Genomic DNA, 18,881 nt, shown 5'->3' on the forward strand with positions numbered 1-18,881 from the left:
CGGTCAAGTGTTCCGAACGTATATTTTTGATATATTTCCCTGGAGTACAATGTGTCTCCGGTTATCCATTTTTTTTCTCTTTTTTTCATCCCTATAATTTCGTTTGCAGTTTTTGCATAATGTCCTTGAAGTTCTTCCATATTTCTTTCACTGTTTCCTCATGTTGGGACCTGTTCGGTTTAGTTTCAGTCCTTTTGTGAATTCGATTCTTGTGTTTTCTTGTTTAAGAGCTTCGACATTGTATCTTCTTCTTGTGTTTACTTTCCGGTTTTTGTCTTTGACTAATTTGATCTTTATTTTGTCCCTTACTCGCATGTAATATTTAGTATTCGCCATAAGTGTCTCCACTTGACCTTGTAGAACGCTTTACGATAATCTATAAAGCATATGTACAGTGGAATATTGAATTCCCTAGATTTTTCTATTATCTGTCTTATATTCAACAGGTGTTCTCGAGTACCTCTACCTTTGGTAAATCCAGTTTGCTCTTGTGGAATTTCTCTTTGAAAGAATGTTTTTATTTTCTCATTGATTATTATGTAGCATTATTTTAATTTTAATGGCATGTGATATAAGAGAAATAGTTCTATAATTGTCGCATTTATGGAAGCTGCCTTTTTATGAATTGTTGTTATTGTAGATTTTGTCCAGTCTTTAGGCCATTATTTAGAATGCCATATTTGGTTACAGAGTCGATGAAGTAATTTTACGCCAGTTTCTTCTGTGGCTTTGAGTATTTCTGCTGTTATCATATCTGGACCTGGTGTTTTATTATATTTGAGCTAAATGATCGCTAGTCTTACTTCATTTTCAAGTATATCAAGTTCTTCTTCTACCTCGTCAAAGATTTGGTTAACAGGTTCTTGGCGTTGATCATCTTTATATAGGTCCCTGCAATACGATCTCCATGTCTCTGCTATATCTTCTCTGATTGTTCTCAGAGTTCCAGTGTTGTCTTCAATGGCCCAAGTTCTGGCTTTGAAGTATCTTGTTAAGTAGCGTATTTTTCTAAATAGATCTCTCGGCTGATTATTCTGATCATGTCTCTCAATTTCTTTGCATATACTTTGATAGTACAGTTTTTTATCTGCCTTGCATCTTCGCTTTACTTCTTTATTGAGGTTTCTTAAACTAGCGTTTTCCCTTTCACTATGCATACCACTTTGACAAAGATTTCTTCTATTCTCAATGATTTGAAAGGTTTCATCTGTTATCCAGTGTTTCCGTTGCACAGGATTATTTATCTTTGGATGATCAATTGGTGTTGTTACACAATGTTTAAAAGTCTCCCATATTTCTTGTGATGTTCCGTTACGAATAGAGGGCATTATTTTATGTACTTCCTGGAGAGGGTCGTCCTCCTTTCTTAGTTATATCTAATAATCTCTCTGATTATATCTATGATAAAGGTGGTGACATCATAATTGATATATTATAGTATGAAAATAGAAAAATTATATAATTAAAAATATTGTAATAAAGAATTATATCTACATATCTATAAGCGAGGTTCCTATAGCCTCTGCTGCTTCTTGCATTTCGACCGCCATCTTTTTCTGTCCATCCATTCGTCTTCTTTGATGGCTCTATCTCTCATGATGTGCTGTACATGTTCTTCCCAGGTAACTCAAGGCCTTCCCCTTCTTCTTCTTCTTTGTTGTGGTATATAATTTAAAGCTTTCTTTGGCCATCTATGTTCATTCATTCGTTTGACGTGACCATACCAGACTAGTTGTGTCGTTTCAATTCTATCTACTTTGGAATATACAGTTTTTGTCCTCCTTCTAATATCTTCATTCCTGATGCGATCTTTTTTGGATATACCACACGCTCTCCTTAGATAATCCATTTCTACTACCTACTTCTATTCTCTGTCTATCTTTTTTCGTGATCTGCCAAACTTCTGCCCCATAAGTCATAATAGGCTCTACCAAGGTACGATAAATTGTCGTTTTTTATCTTATCTTTTTAGACCATAGCTGAGAGCTTAGAATGTTTACGGCTATCTTGCCCTGCTGTGTTCTGTTTTCGATGTCTCTTTTGCCTTCTTTAGATATTATAGATCCGAGATATTTATATTCTTTAAATGTGTTTGTGGTTCTAATTTCTAAATCTGGATCTTCTAATCAAGAATTAAGAATTAAATTCTAACACTTCTATAATATGTTACAATTGAGCAATTAGACCACCAGTTTCGGCAAACTGGTTATGATAAATTCATCAATTTTACTGAACATACTTTTTAATTTTTTTTATTTTTGTAATAAAAAAATACATTGTTAATTATACAAAGAGAACATCATTAATCTGTCACAACAATAATTGTTTTAACATACTACAATAATCATTTATAAAAATATCCGAAGTCTAAATACCAACATTTGAGGTGGCAACAGTGTAGTAGAAGCCATGAGGACATAAACTGAAATATACGGATTCCGCGACAACCTTAAACTGAATAAATATATATTTGGAAGTCACCAAAACCGTTAAAGTGATTTTAGATATACAGCAAGCGAACGTGGCGCGCCTGACGGCAACTGCTCCAAGTAATGTGTATATTATTATACAGATAACGTGTCTGAGGACATCCGGCCAATATTTTGTTCAGGCATTGTAGGAAGTGGTACCTTTCACCTGCGATAAATTTTAGAGAAAATCCTCGTGGCAACCGTATATCGGAGTCCACGAAGACCTGGACGCCACGAGAGACTACAGTTTAACATGGGGGGACGTCATGAGAGGCTAAAAATAAATATATATATATATATATATATATATATATATATATATATATATATATATATATATATATAGTTTTATTGATGTTCTTGAACCATACTAAGTATATATAACAAAATTGTTTTTCTTGGGCTTAGGTTCAAAGATTAGGTTTTAAATTTGGAACTAGATTTTATTTTCCATTTATACACAATCAACGTTTCGGTGGATATCTCTCACCTTTGTCAAGATTGATTCTAAAATTACAAATGAAAGACAATACATTATTTTAGAAAAATATTAAAAACTTACCAAACACGTAAAACGACACACTAACGACGATGAACAGACACAAATTAAAAATTGAGTGTTGATATCTCATTGCTTACTGTCCAAACATATTTTATAGTTAATTACAGGAGCGTATCTTTTATGTTGTGAAGGGATACAAAGTGGAAATATGTTATTTTAAGAATTTTTTATTGATGGTGTGATTTATTATTAATTAAATTAGATTAAAATAAATTCTATTTAGGTTATCCGTGTCTTTCCTATCGTTGATTGAATTTTTGTTTCTTTTTATTTCTATTGATTCGTAAATCTCCCTCTTCTTTTTGTTCTTCTCAGTTTTTAAAATTTTTGTGTTTTCGAAGTCAAATGTATGCTTCTTCCCATTCTCGTGTTTTGTCAGTGCAGTGGTGTTGTTTTTGTCGTATTTGTGGGAACGAATTCTGGATTGAAGCAGTTGACTTGTTTGCCCAATGTAGACACCATCACAGTTTGTACAAGGTATCTCATAAACAACATGTGATTTTTTGAGTTTGGGAGTTTTGGTTTTAAGTTTGGTGAAATATTTATTTAAAAGGTTGTTTCCTTTATGAGCCACTGTTATGTTATGTTGGGCTAGAAGATGCATCAGTTGTTCGGATAAACCTTTTATATATGGAAGAGTTGTATATGTAATCTTGGTTCTACTACTTTTGTTGTTGTTGGTGTTGTTATAAAATTTGTTTATTCTTGATTTAAATACCGATTCGATTAGATGTTCGGGATATGCATTACTGAGGAGGGCATTTTTTGCTTTTTTTATTGCAGTTGGTCTATATTCTGGATCTGTTAGCTTTATGGATCGATCAGCAAGACCTATAATTACCGACTTCTTCTGGGAGAATGGATGGTGAGATTTATAGTTGAGATATCGTGAAGACCATGTTTCTTTTGTGAACCACATAGTTTTAATTGTGTTATTAATACGATGTAAAGTGACATCCAGAAAATTTATTTTATTGTGCTGTTCAATCTCTATAGTAAATTTTAGCTTTGGGTGGTAGTTGTTAAAATTTTCTAAAATTTCGTTCACTTTATTTGTTGGGACAGCACATACACAGTCATCAATGTAGCGGTAGAAGAATGGTACATTAAAATCTAAGTGACTTATGACAGATTCCTCTAAATCTTCCAGAACCAGCTGGGCAATGACACTGGAAATACTCGCACCCATTGCACAATACTTTTTAACATACTTTTTATACAAAAACGAAATATACCAACAAATAGATGGATGTGCAATGGGTGCGAGTATTTCCAGTGTCATTGCCCAGCTGGTTCTGGAAGATTTAGAGGAATCTGTCATAAGTCACTTAGATTTTAATGTACCATTCTTCTACCGCTACATTGATGACTGTGTATGTGCTGTCCCAACAAATAAAGTGAACGAAATTTTAGAAAATTTTAACAACTACCACCCAAAGCTAAAATTTACTATAGAGATTGAACAGCACAATAAAATAAATTTTCTGGATGTCACTTTACATCGTATTAATAACACAATTAAAACTATGTGGTTCACAAAAGAAACATGGTCTTCACGATATCTCAACTATAAATCTCACCATCCATTCTCCCAGAAGAAGTCGGTAATTATAGGTCTTGCTGATCGATCCATAAAGCTAACAGATCCAGAATATAGACCAACTGCAATAAAAAAAGCAAAAAATGCCCTCCTCAGTAATGCATATCCCGAACATCTAATCGAATCGGTATTTAAATCAAGAATAAACAAATTTTATAACAACACCAACAACAACAAAAGTAGTAGAACCAAGATTACATATACAACTCTTCCATATATAAAAGGTTTATCCGAACAACTGATGCATCTTCTAGCCCAACATAACATAACAGTGGCTCATAAAGGAAACAACCTTTTAAATAAATATTTCACCAAACTTAAAACCAAAACTCCCAAACTCAAAAAATCACATGTTGTTTATGAGATACCTTGTACAAACTGTGATGGTGTCTACATTGGGCAAACAAGTCAACTGCTTCAATCCAGAATTCGTTCCCACAAATACGACAAAAACAACACCACTGCACTGACAAAACACGAGAATGGGAAGAAGCATACATTTGACTTCGAAAACACAAAAATTTTAAAAACTGAGAAGAACAAAAAGAAGAGGGAGATTTACGAATCAATAGAAATAAAAAGAAACAAAAATTCAATCAACGATAGGAAAGACACGGATAACCTAAATAGAATTTATTTTAATCTAATTTAATTAATAATAAATCACACCATCAATAAAAAATTCTTAAAATAACATATTTCCACTTTGTATCCCTTCACAACATAAAAGATACGCTCCTGTAATTAACTATAAAATATGTTTGGACAGTAAGCAATGAGATATCAACACTCAATTTTTAATTTGTGTCTGTTCATCGTCGTTAGTGTGTCGTTTTACGTGTTTGGTAAGTTTTTAATATTTTTCTAAAATAATGTATTGTCTTTCATTTGTAATTTTAGAATCAATCTTGACAAAGGTGAGAGATATCCACCGAAACGTTGATTGTGTATAAATGGAAAATAAAATCTAGTTCCAAATTTAAAACCTAATCTTTGAACCTAAGCCCAAGAAAAACAATTTTGTTATATATATATATATATATATATATATATATATATATATATATATATATATATATAATAACGTGAAGAAACCGAAATATCTGATAATCAATTTGGCTTTATGCAGGGCAGATCAACAACAGATGCAATTTTTATTTTAAGGCAACTGGTAAAAAAATACAGGAATAAAGAGACCAACGCTAATATGGTATTCATTGATCTTTAGAAAGCATATGATAGAGTTCCTCGAGAGATTCTGTGGTGGGCACTCAATAAGAAAGGAGTCCCTGGCGAATATGTAAAGATTGTGAGAGATATGTATGAGGGAGTAACGACTAGTGTTAAGACAGGTGTGGCAGAGACTGATAAATTTCAGGTGAAAGTAGGATTGCACCAAGGCTCGTTGCTTATTTCTTATTTATTCTCATTAGTTTTGGACCAGATAACAGCGAAACTACAGCGAAATAGTGAAAGAGACTTATAACAAAACTGGAACAATGAAGACAAGCTCTGGAGGAAAAAGGTTTATAACTTAGTAGGACAAAAACAGACTATTTGGAATGTTCATTTAAAGTTGGAGTTACTACAAATAAAATGGTATCTTTGGATGGTGAAATGATTGTAAAAAGCAATAATATTAAGTACCTAGGTTCGGTATTACAGAGTAATGGAGAAATAGATGGAGATGCGTGCAGTAGAATTAGGGCTGGATGGATGAAGTGGAAAGAAGCGAGTGGTGTGTTATGTGGCAGAACAGTTCCAATGAAGCTGAAGGGAAAATCCTATAAAACAGCCATAAGAGCGGCTATGATGTACCTAACTGAATGTTGGGCAGTAAAAAAGAAAGAGGAACAACGAATGCATATGGCGGAAATGGGAATGATTAGATGGATGAGTGGAGTGAAAAAGAAGGATAAAATTAGAAATGAGTATATTAGGGGAAGTCTAGGTGTGGCACCAATTGATGCCAAAATGAGAGCGCGTAGGTGAAGATGGTTTGGTCATATTCAACGTCGAGACGTTAATCACCCAATACGAAGAATAGCTGAAGTGCAGATTCCTGGAGGGAGTTGGAGAGGAAAACCAAGGGGAGACGATAAGGCAGGACATGTTGGTAAAGGGGATTAACATTGATATGATCCAAGATAGAATTGTGTGGAGAAATGGAATTAGGGAAGCCGACCCCGCATAGGGATAAGGCAAAGAGAATGATTATGAATGTATGCAGATTTGCATATATGATTTTCCAGATCATTTTATTATAAAAATATTCGTGACTTTAGTTTTTCAAGTTTACATATCGTACTCTGATTCTTTAAGGTGATATTATGGTGCACACAGATACATCATTAAAAGGAAATACATATTGAGTAATTAGGAAATGAGGACAAGACACAATTTCAAGATATATTATCGATTGTTTAGTAATCCATATAGGTACTAGATATAGGTACTACCTTATGAAGCAGCTGGTAGCGATGCTCTATGTCAGACATAACCGCCTTGTCGAATTACTTGAGAAGAAAAACCTATGACATGAGAGACATGAGGAGCATTAGCACCATCTATTATAATTAGATCGTTGTGGTAAAAAAGAGACAGGGCAGCAGTCAACAAAGTCAGAATAGCCATGTTAGTGTCCAACATCCGTAACGGATAGGTACCCTAAGAAGAAGAAGATAAAAGAGAACAACGTCGTTTCAAATGAAATAGATTGAGAGGGGTGTCAGGAAGGGCTGTGTCCTGTCTCCTACTTTGTTCAATTTGTATTCAGAGAAAATAATCCAAGAAGCACTAGACGAACTAACTAAGGGGAATAAAAGTAAATGGTCGACGAATCAATAATATACGATTTTCCGACTACTATTTTATTAGCGGAATCTCTTGAAGATTTTTAACAAATGCATGGCTAACAGAGCGGTAGAAGTCAGCAAAGAGAACAAACTGCCCCTAAACACAAAAAGGACACAATTTATGGTAACAGCAAAAGCCCAACAACGCCAAGAAACCATAAAAATACATGAAGAACAAATTCATCATCATCATCAGGGCTTTTCATTCCGGGTGGAATGTTTGCCGCCCTTACTTCCCTTCCGCCCTTTCCACTTGTATGTTGTCAAAGTTTGTTGTATCACTTGGTTTTCATTGCAATTTTCTTCCATTCATTTCGATATGTGCATAGTTCTCTCCAGTTTCTCACTTCCAGAATTTTGATATCTCTCATGACCTGGTCCTCCCATCTCTCTCTGGGTCTTCCCCTTGGTTTTTCAGTTTCTGTTTTCCATCTGGTGATCTTCTTAATCAGTAGGTCGTTTTTCCTTCTCTCTATGTGTCTCAGTCATCTCAGCCTATGTGCTCTAATAAATCTTACTATATCTTATCCCTTCATTATTTCTCTTAGTTCATGGTTCATTCTTCTTCTTAATTCTCCGTTGTCCATTCTTATCGAGCCCATAATCCATCTGAGGATTTTCCTTTCGAATATTCTCAATTTTTCTTTATCTTTTTCCGTGAGGTACATTGTCTCAGCTGCGTACGTAACTACTGGTCTGATTGCAACTCTGTATAATTTCAGTTTTGTATTTCTTGATAAGTTTTTGTTCTTCAGAAGCCTTTGATATCTCCAGTATGTTTTGTTGCCTGCTAGTATTCGTTCCGTTTCTTCTTCACTTCTCTTGTTTTGGCCATTCACTATTAGTCCCAAATATTTAAATTGTTGGACTCTTTCAAAAGTGTAGTGTTCTATTTTGATTACTCTCGTGCCGTTATCTTCTCTTCTAAAGCAGAGTAGATATTTTGTTTTTCCTTCGTTAATTTCTAGATCTCTTTTACGGGCTTCTTTTGCCAGGATTGTTATTGCTTCTTTTAATCTTTCCTTGTCTCTTCCCATAAGAACTAAATCATCTGCATATGCAACTATTTGTGTTGAGGAGTGGGCTATAGTTCTTTTAATTTTGCTGACCTTGACTGTTCCTTTTACTGCTTGCTACGTTGAATAATGTGGTTGACAGGGAATCGCCTTGTCGCACTCCTGTTTCTATTTCAGTTGAAATTGTGCTACCTTCTTCTGCTGTTACTTTAGCTCGAGATCCATCCATGGTCATTTTTGTTAATCTGATTGAAGAACAAATTAAAAAGTTAAAAAATCTGGGTACGTACCTACAATAATTAATGAAAATACTGAATATACAGAAGAGATTAGGACAGGCAAGAAATTATTTCAAGAATCTGAAAAAAGTGTTCTGTAGCAGGGATATTACATTTTTTTAAGATAAGACTTCTGAGATGCTAGGCTTTCTCCGTATTATTTTATTGGTTGTAGGCTTGGACATTAAAGAAAGATATTTCGGACAGATTAGAAGCCTTCGAGTTATGGGCCTATGCCTACAGAAGGATATTAAGAAGAAGTTAGGTCGATAGAGTCACGAATGTCGAGGTGTTGAGAAGAATGGGAAAAAGAAAGAGGCGTCTTAACATCTGGGAGATGTCATGTCATGAGTGGCGAGCATTATAACTTGTTGCAATTGATAATACGGAGTAGAAGGAGTTGTGGAAAAAGACACATCTCCAGGTTAAACAATTTTAGAACTTGGTCTAATTACATTTCTGCTGATCTCTTTAGAGCAGCGGTATCGAAAGTGGGAATTGCCATGATAGTTGCCGATTTTCTTAGAGGAGATGGCACATGAAGAAGAAGCGATGCTCTGACTCACACAGATCATAATTTATCATAATAAAAAATAGCTCATTAGAAGTATAAAAATGTGTCAAAACTCAGAAAACAAACAATTCTTAGGGAACAAAAAGTCGGACCAAAATATATCGTAGTAAATTGCTCCCATGTATATTATTACCTATGTTTTGTAGTTTAAATCCACGGAAATAATAACCGATGAGTATTTAATATTCTTATCTCTGATTTTAATTTTTTTGTGTTGACTGGTTTTAGAATAAAGTCAACTTTCCTGAAAATAATACATTAATATTGTGCTTTCTAAAATTTTGTACCAACATCATTGGAAATAAAGCAAGTCTCAGCAACATTTTTTGTTAAAAACCGAACATTAAAATGGCTGTTTATATTAGAAATAACGAACTTGTAAAGAGAGTTGCCTAATGTTAGGCTTTCAAACGCCTTTACCGCCATCTACGTAGGAGTATTACAATTTACAATCGTCGCAGTATTGCTTGTTCATTCAACGGTACTAGTATGGACCTACTTTGCAGATTCCTATTTCAAGTACATAAAAGTACAAGAACGGTAAATTAATTACAAGACTGATGAAAACAATGCCTACCTATGTGGTACCGTTAATTAATAAATATACAGAGGTATACCTATTTATCAATCAACGGTGGTACCGGTACCGTTGTGGTACGTTTTAGCTGTTTATCATTTTAATAAAGTTGAGAGAATGACTTAGGAATCTTCGGTTGACAAAAAATTATTTGATCTCTGATTGGCAGATAAATACAGGTCACCATTTAATGGGATCTTAAGAGTTAAGAGAGTAGGTACAGGTACAGTGTAATACCTACACCTACCACATACGACAACATAACAAATAATATTTATAAATGAAATATTAGAAGAAAATAAAAATTATTGTCGTTATCTTGTATAACACAAAATTTATTAATATAAATTAGACCTCAATATCTGACGATATCTTTAGCAAAAGTAATACAGTAATTTTAGTAAAAATACAGGGGTGCGTATATTGAGGAACTAAGCTAAATTGTACTTTTGACAAAAATAAAAGAAAAGGTATTCCAAAGAGAAGAATTTTGTGCTTCTATGTGTATAATAACACTATTACCCTATACGGAGCAGAAATATGGCCAAGTAAAAACAATACGAAATAAAACAAGAAGAATTAAATTTTATGAGAAGATGTCTTAAAATCACCAAAAAAAAGGTGGAATAAGAACAAAGGAATTATGAAACAGAATGAAAGTAGAATGCTCAATTACAAAAACAAAGAGAGCAAGAGCACAGGGGACCTAAAAGAATATTTGACCCATCTGGAAGAAGACGGAGAGAAAGATCTGCTTAGAGATGGAAAACGTACATAGGAAAATGCTATGACTATGATAGAGATCTCAAAGAAGCTAATTAGGAGAACATAGTGCTGTAGGGGATGAAATCAGCGAACTGATAATGGGAAAAAGCCGAAGAAGAATAAAGTTGTTTTAAACGAACCCTATGATAAATATGATAGTATCATAGCCCACGTTCATTGTCTTGTAGATGTATTCCTGAATGAAACGGGTACATATAATAATATTAATATAGAAAATTGTTTCATAATAGGTATGCTTACCTGGCGGTACACTAGTTGGATTGTTAATAGTTAGGATTTCAGCATTGGGTGGTTCAACTCCTGGGTTTTTGGTATTAATGAAAGCAATATTATCAGCTGAAAAAACAGTGGTGTAATATCCTAAACCTTTTGTCCATCCCTCCAAATTAGACTTGACAGTACCAGGATCAGCAGTGAGATTTGTCCTGATATACAATCCAACGTAGACTGGATGATCTACTAATTCAACACCAACAGGCAAGTCCTTAACCACTTTTATTCCCAATTCTTCCAATTCATTTTTAGGTCCTACTCCACTAAGCATAAGAAGTTGGGGACTGTTGATTGGTCCAGCTGAGAGGATTACTTCCTTACTAGCGGTAGCCCTGTATTTTTTTCCATCTTTAACAAATTGTACTCCTGTAGCTTTTAAGTCAGAAAAATTGATATTGGTAACAAATGCATTCAGCACATCTTCTAAGTTGGTCTATGTATCTAGAATTGGTGTGAGGAAGGCATTTCCTGCTGTAACTTTTGTGTTAAAAGCAACAGTCCATTGGAATTTGGAGATACCTATTTGATTTTTTCCGTTATAATCCAGGCTCTTTAGACCTGACAATTGACTTGCCTCCAAGTATGCATCATAGTCTAAGGGATTGGGATATGTGTAGTTGACTCGAAGTAATCCGTCAGTTCCATGATAATCTTTTTCGTAGTCTTTTATTTCGATTTTTTCAGTCTTCTTATAATATGGAAGAAGGTCCTCGTAACCCCATCCATCTAAACCTAATGATTCCCATTCATCAAGATCGGCTCTGTTTCCCCTTGCATATACACTGTCTCCTATGATTGAAGTTCCTCCTAAGCCTTTTCCTGTAGGATAAACGCATTGTTTGTTTACCATTCCTAAAAAATACTAACTTTTATTACTTCAATTCAGTTAATAAGATAAGAGAAATTGATAAAATTTGGATCTAGGTAATTTTTATTTAATAAATTAATAAAATTACAGTATATTTGGTACAAGAAAAGAATGTAAAAGATCTTCATCAAAGACACTGAAAAATATCATAAATGATAATGTACCGAAACCATTTACATATAAACAATGAATTTGAGAATTTGAGAAAATATCGCTAGTAACTAGTAGGTATGGAGGTAAAAAATACAAATTTTTAATGAAAAAATCCTTTATGCAAAGTATATTTGTTATGGCGAGCACGCCACTGTGTGTTTTTTTATTTCAATATCTAGACTACATCGGAGATGATAAACACCCACGCTGATAATTTCGAGGTGTCAGTGATAGGTTCCAGGACTATTAAAGGCTTTAAGACATAGTTTGTATTTATTAATTTAGTATCGTTTTGTACCCTAAGCTGTTAACATCTCAATAAACATGTGTATTTCCTTCAGAGTTTCGTTACTTAATTCTCCAACAAACACACATCATTTTATACAGATTAAAAGTTATTTATATAAAAAACCCTTAAAGGGCTACTTCTATCACAGGGCGTTTTCGCTCTAAGTAGAGCATCATCAGTGTTGTTATAGGTATCACTTGCTGAGCCAGCGAAAATACAAAGGTGAAACCCCTTTGATTATTAACAAAATATGTTGCAATGACATAATTGTTAAAAACTCCAATTTATGGAAAATATCCATAAGGATATGACCTTTGGCATTATATGATCCCCAGAAGCCACGTGTTGCTTAATTCACGATGTCTTCACATAACGAACGGTGAGGGGCAGCTGAAGTGACTGTGAAGCGTTGCTAATTGATGAAATTAATAGAGGAATTACAAACATTATCTACAACTACACATAAACACATATAACTTTTTATAACTTTAATACACTCACCTAAACAACTGTTACTTTGTGGTACTGTTTTGTAGCCCCAATTAAATTCAGAATTTCTTGTAAACAGATTCATAAAAGGAATATCAGTAAAATCGTTGCCGTTCGAACCAGCTTCTAGTACCAGTACCTTCCAGTCTGAAACTTCGCTTAATCTTCTGGCCAGGAGTGATCCTGCAGTGCCTCCACCGACGATAACGAAGTCATAGGATCCATGCTCTATAAATCAAGAAAAAATTAATTATCTTACTTAAGACAATATTTTAAAGGTAAAGGCAGTTTTTGTTTTTATTTGATTCAGAGTTGGACCACCATCTCCATATAGACTATTTCAGCATCCCATGCATCTTCAGTGAAGCTATGTAGTCACAACTCTGAAAGAAACAATAATTTAGTTTAAATATCTAGGCAGATACTATCTAGTAACGAAAATCTCGAAAAGAAGTATAGGATCAAGTGAATAGAGCAAAGAGAATCACAAGGTTCCTGAATTAAACAATAGGGAAAAATAAAAATATGTGAAAAAAATTAAAGGTAGAATTTACAATAGAGCAATCGCACCAATAATGCTATATGCGGCAGAAACACGACACGGTAAAGAGAGAACAAAGATAATGCTAGAAACAGAAGAGATGAAAACCCTTTGAAAAATCGATGGTAAGAGACTATGGCACAAAACTAAAATTACTATTCTTCTTCATGTACCATGTCCTTTCAGAACGTTGGTTACCATCATAGTTATCTTAATTTTATTCACTGCCACCCTAAATAGCATGCTTGTATCAACACCATACCAATCTCGCAAGTTCTGCAACCATGAGGTTCTTCTTCGTCGTGGACTGCGTTTGCCTGCTATTTTTCCTTGCATGATATTCTGTAGCAACCTATATTTGGGACCTCTCATTACATGTCCGAAATACTCCAGCTTTCTCTGCTTGATGCTTTTTATGATCTCAGTAGTCTTGCTGAGACGTTCTAATATTGTGGAGTTTTGAATCTTCTCCACCCAGGAAACGTTTAAAATTCTTCTATAACACCACATTTCGAAAGCCTCAAGGCGATTTAGATCGATTTTATTCACAGTCCAGGACTCGAAACCATAAAGTAAGACCGAGAACACGTAGCAGCAAATAAAACTTCGAACAATTAAAACACAATTAAAACTTCCCCTGCAGTACCGGCGCTAGGGTATAAGGCGCCCGCCTGCAAAACCAGCATAGGCGCCCTTTAGTCTCTTTTAAACTAATATTTTGTATCGCACCAGCAGAAAAAAGCTCATTTTGGCGCCCCCCAATCAGGAGCGCCCGCCTGCAGTGCATCCCTTGCAGGCCCGTTATCGCCGGCCCTGTTCCCCTGTTCCAGTGGTCCTGTACATTAATGTTTTTCCCACTAGAAACCGTTAAGCGATATAACAAATTTTCAGCATGCTATTAATAAACTTTTTTTTGTTACGCGGGACCAAAGCCTATAACTAATCTCGAATTTTTGTGGCAGATGATTAAAATGAAATTATTCCGATTATTTCATTCATAGGAGATTCTGACCAATAGAAAGCTACAGAAATCTAAATTAGACTGATAATTTTTGATAATTTCCCGTCGTCAAGTATATTACGCCAGATGCCCTTCGTTGCTATGAAAAAATACATTCAGTGACATTAATGACAATTAATGTTTTAAAAATTATAAAAGGGATGACTTTCAACCGTAAAATATTTATAACAACTGTGTGTTTAAGGTACTAGTACACTTTAGAAGACCAAAAATAAGCGTTTTTTCAAGATTTTTTTCTCAGAACCTTTGTTAAAAATGAACATAAAACTTTTTACATATTAATATTTAACTCTTAGAGGATACAAAAAATATATCTTTTTGAAGATATTCTTCTTTAGCGGCGAATCGATTGAGGGTAAAATTTGATTGATCCGCGAGCATGCGCACACCGACAGTATGGTATTAATCGTTATACGGGCTCTGATTGGGTGTTGAGATTTTGAAATGATCTGTCAATAATTGTTCAATATGGAGGTTATCGGTAAACAAAAATATTGTATAATATTAGTTTTTATTGATGTGTGGACAGAAATAAAATCAAATTTATAATTATAGTGACTTTTTAAATAGTTTTGAAAAGCCGCAGGTACGTAATTCTAAATGTTTCAGTTGGAAATACCTAATAGTTTCAATACCTATCTATTTGGAAAATGTAAACAAAATAATGTAGTTACCTATTAGTAGGCAATGCTTTAATTTACATAATCTGATTACAAACAAACTTTCTACAAATCTTCATCTCATATATCGTTTTCTTACTCTATATTTTGTTGTATTTTATTTCGACAAAAATCAAACTAACAATTTTGTTAAATTCATATAAATTTATGGTGTAAACGTTTAGTTTGTGTATATTCCCACATAACGTATACGCGAATGTGGTGCAGTTTGAAATACCGTCAACTTTCGTACGGCGCGGTAGACGTGAAGTGAGTTCAAGCCCCAAGCAAGTTATTATTTTTTATTTTTTTTTTATAGATTTTATGATTGTAAGTATATTATTATATAATTTTTGAAGATATTCTTCTTTTTTGAAAGTGGTAGATAAGAAAGTTAGTTTGATTTTTAAATAAAATAAGTACAAATAACCTTTTAAATATATTTACTTCGTTTAAATTACCTATTATATAATAGAAGAATATCTTCTTACGTGCGTACAAAGTACACACACATTCTTTTTTTATTTATGGACGTACACTATTATTGTAGAGGGTGCCAAAGTTGAGGCCTCTAAAAAAAAGTAGTTCCGATAGCGGACAGTTAATCTCAGGATTGGCATCTCTGAAACAAAAAAATCGTACGGCATTTGAAAAGGGAAGGTTTCTTACGTGATAATTTACCACCGTTAGTGAAAAATTCCGCAAAAAAAAGATTTTACGGAAATTTGAAAAAAAAATTGTGAAAAATCGCCCATTTTTCTTCAGTTTTTCATTGTTAAAAAATATGTATTTTTTATTGTTTGGTCAAATTGTTTTAAATTGTCACGTAAGAAATCTTCCTTTTTCAAATGCAGTACGATTTTTTTGTTTCATATATCCCAATCCTGAGATTAACTGTTCGCCATCATTTTTCGAGGCCTCGACTTTTGCGCCCTCTACAATATTAGTGTACGTGCATAAATGAAAAATGGTGTATTTTTTGTACTCTCTAATATAAGATTTAGATATCAATATGTAAAAGGTTTTATGTCAATTTTTAATAAAGGTTCTGAGAAAAAAATTCTTGAAAAAAATGATTATTTTTTGTCTTCTAAAGTGTACTAGTATCTTAATTGTACTAATTTGAACTTACATAAATAAATAACAATAAAATTTTGGTTTTGAACAGTTTTATTCATGAAATAATCGCAACAAATTGCACTCGATCTCTAAAATTAATATAGAATTTTTGCCCTCGTGACACTTTGACATAATTTCACTCGCCTTTAAATTAAAACTGTCAAAGTGTCACTCGGGAAAAATTCAGTAATTTTAGAGCTCTTGTGCAATTACTACTGATTATTTCATTCATAGAGGTTCTGACGAATAGGTTCTAAAAATTACATCGATATTTTTTGATAATTTCCCGTCGTCAAGTATTTTACGTCAGATGCCCTTCGTTGCTACGAAAAATACATTCAGTGACATTAATGACAATTAATGTTTTACAACTTGTCACAGAGAACAACAAGAAACAGGTTTAATAAATAATCAGGCAAAGATATCAATATAAAATTAGTTAAAATGATATAAAAAGATAGTTTTATTCATAAAATAATCTAACCGAATTACTCTCGAGCACTTAAATTATCAATTTGGTTTGCCCTCATGACACTTTGACTTAATTTTACTCCCCTTCGGGTCGTTAAGTTAAAACTGTCAAAGTGTCACTCAAATATTAGTTAAAATTAGTGATGGGAAAAACCTACCGGTTTAAACCTAAAACCGGTTTTTAACTTCACAATAACCGGTTTTACCGGTTGTTTTTTGTCCCGGTTATAACTGGTTTTTTCTTTTTAAAGTAAAAACCGGTTATTAGGTTTTTACGGTGATTAGGATTAGGTTAGATATTATTTCGGATCCCAATCATAATTATTATTCTCAAGTAATTATTCCAAACAAAACCATAATTCAAACGAGTTAAAATGTACCTATTCTACAAATATACAAACGTGTTAAAAGTAATACATGTTCTTTCGATAGTACTAATTTTGATCATATTGATAACGAGTCGAATGGAGTATCGCAAACTAAAGTGTATTGTAAATGTAACTTTGTAACCTATTGGATTAAAAAAACCGAAAACCGGTTTTTCCAAAAACCGGTTTTTTTGGCCGGTTATAACCGCCAGGTTAAACCGTAAGCAAAAAAAACCGGTATAACCGAAAACCGGTGTTTTGTCAAAAACCGCCATCCCTAGTTAAAATGATTTTAAAAGATAATTTTATTCATGAAATAATCTTACTGAATTACACTCGAGCTTGAATTATCGATTTGTTTACTCGTGACACTTTGACATAATTTAAGAATAAATTTAAACTGTCAAAGTGTCACTCGGGATACAAATCGATAATTTTAGAACTCTCGTGTAATTACCACTGATGACATACTCTTACTTACATTATTTTTATTTTTTTAAATAATTTAAAAATGCTTACCATAAATAGTCTCATCGGTAACACTTACAGAATCAGAATTGTCGGTGGGCAGTGTATAGTAATTTGTATAATTAATGTAATCATTCACATAATCAACCAATGTATCAATATCATCTCGATATAATAATGCCCCATTCGAGGCATTAACGAGCAGGACAAAAGATAGAAATTTTAGAAACATTTTATTTTATCAAAACCACATTTTATTTTATCTGGCCACACACTTAATATTTTTTGGGCTTATATAGTCAAATAAAATCGATTAAAAAATTTTATCAATCACCCTCTCAATCAGTCAATACGTTGATCGACCCCACTTGAAGTCAATAAGTTAAATCAAAAACTCATATTTCTTTTTGTGTTTTATGTTTATTAGGCAATCTGTTATAACATTATAATAATAGGCACATTTTATCTGTGAAAAAATTACATGAAGAGATTGTGACCAGCGCCACACATCTCTATAGAGATAATCAGCCGTGTGATGGATTACCGAAGTTATATTTAACGTAAAGTTATCCTGTAGTTAAGTTATAATCCTCGAATTGGTGTGATGTATCATATTTAACTTAACTACTTGCGTTATTTCTTGACAGTTATGAGATAACTTTGTAGTTATGTAAGGATATGTAAGGTTAGGTTCATCTTTTGACTTGTTTTTAGACAGAAATCAAGTGAATTTAGAAGCTTATAATTTAATAATTAAGAATAGAAGGGTAATACAATTTTAAAAATTATACAAAAATTAAATCGAGAGATATAATTAAATTTTTTTTTAAGTACCTACTGAGCTTTCTATCCAGAGTTGCCAGGTGATATTTTATAAATTCCCCACTTAGAAACTGAAATTCCCTCAAATTTAAGCTCAAATAGGCAAATTTAAATTTTTGCCGCATTTTAGTAAATTAGTAGTCAAATGAAGAGAACAGTAGACCAAAATTATACTAATTATCAACGAGGGCCCTGGAAATAATTAATAGTTCCTATCGTCTTCAATTATATGGGAATATAATATATAGGAAGTAATATTATCAACTTCACCGAAAAAATTAATGCTCGTAAACTAAAATTGGACCACCTCGATAAAATATTACAAACAAAAATTAAGGATATTTAGCATATTTCACCTTCACTTATAACAAACAAACCGGCAGACGCTCTGTCAAGTGTTTCAATAAACCATATCTATCGAAAAAAAAAGGAATTTGCCGAACTTCAAAATGTTAAAGCTAACTTGGTTTTAAATATTTTTTTATATTTTAACGAGCAAGTCTTTAATTACATTAATACATTAATAATTATAACAAGACATTAATAATAAAAATATTTTATATCTTTAGAATGAGAATAAAACAAATTATTTTGAAACTATAAACGATAGTTCTCCTAAGT

General features: G+C 33.1%; 2 protein-coding genes across 2 annotated transcripts in view; both read right to left on the reverse strand.

Annotated features, from left to right (window-relative positions):
- Window positions 1–11,263, reverse strand: part of LOC126888252 (ecdysone oxidase-like) — a 51,270-nt gene extending 40,007 nt beyond the window's left edge. Inside the window, exon 1 of the mRNA XM_050656348.1 lies at window positions 10,960–11,263. Within this exon, the coding sequence (XP_050512305.1) occupies window positions 10,960–11,263 (304 nt within the window). The remainder of the gene's footprint in view (window positions 1–10,959) is intronic.
- Window positions 11,264–11,365: 102 nt separating this feature from the next.
- Window positions 11,366–17,715, reverse strand: LOC126888253 (glucose dehydrogenase [FAD, quinone]-like). The gene is made up of 3 exons (XM_050656349.1): window positions 17,490–17,715; window positions 12,804–13,019; window positions 11,366–11,844 (listed from the first exon to the last, which is right to left on the reverse strand). Exons 1-3 carry the CDS (start codon window positions 17,668–17,670, stop codon window positions 11,426–11,428), a joined length of 816 nt encoding a protein of 271 aa, XP_050512306.1. The 5' UTR covers window positions 17,671–17,715; the 3' UTR covers window positions 11,366–11,425.
- Between the last annotated feature and the right edge of the window lie 1,166 nt (window positions 17,716–18,881).

This window comes from Diabrotica virgifera, chromosome 7, assembly GCF_917563875.1.
Source record: "Diabrotica virgifera virgifera chromosome 7, PGI_DIABVI_V3a".
Lineage (NCBI taxonomy): Eukaryota > Metazoa > Arthropoda > Insecta > Coleoptera > Chrysomelidae > Diabrotica > Diabrotica virgifera.

Coding starts and splice junctions, on each gene's coding strand:
- LOC126888253 (XM_050656349.1), bottom strand. CDS start 17,670: ATGTTTCTAAAATTTCTATCTTTTGTCCTGCTCGTTAATGCCTCGAAT. Junction 13,020..17,489: donor TACCGATGAGACTATTTATG/GTAAGCATTTTT, acceptor CTTGATTTATAG/AGCATGGATCCTATGACTTC. Junction 11,845..12,803: donor ACAAAGTAACAGTTGTTTAG/GTGAGTGTATTA, acceptor AGTATTTTTTAG/GAATGGTAAACAAACAATGC.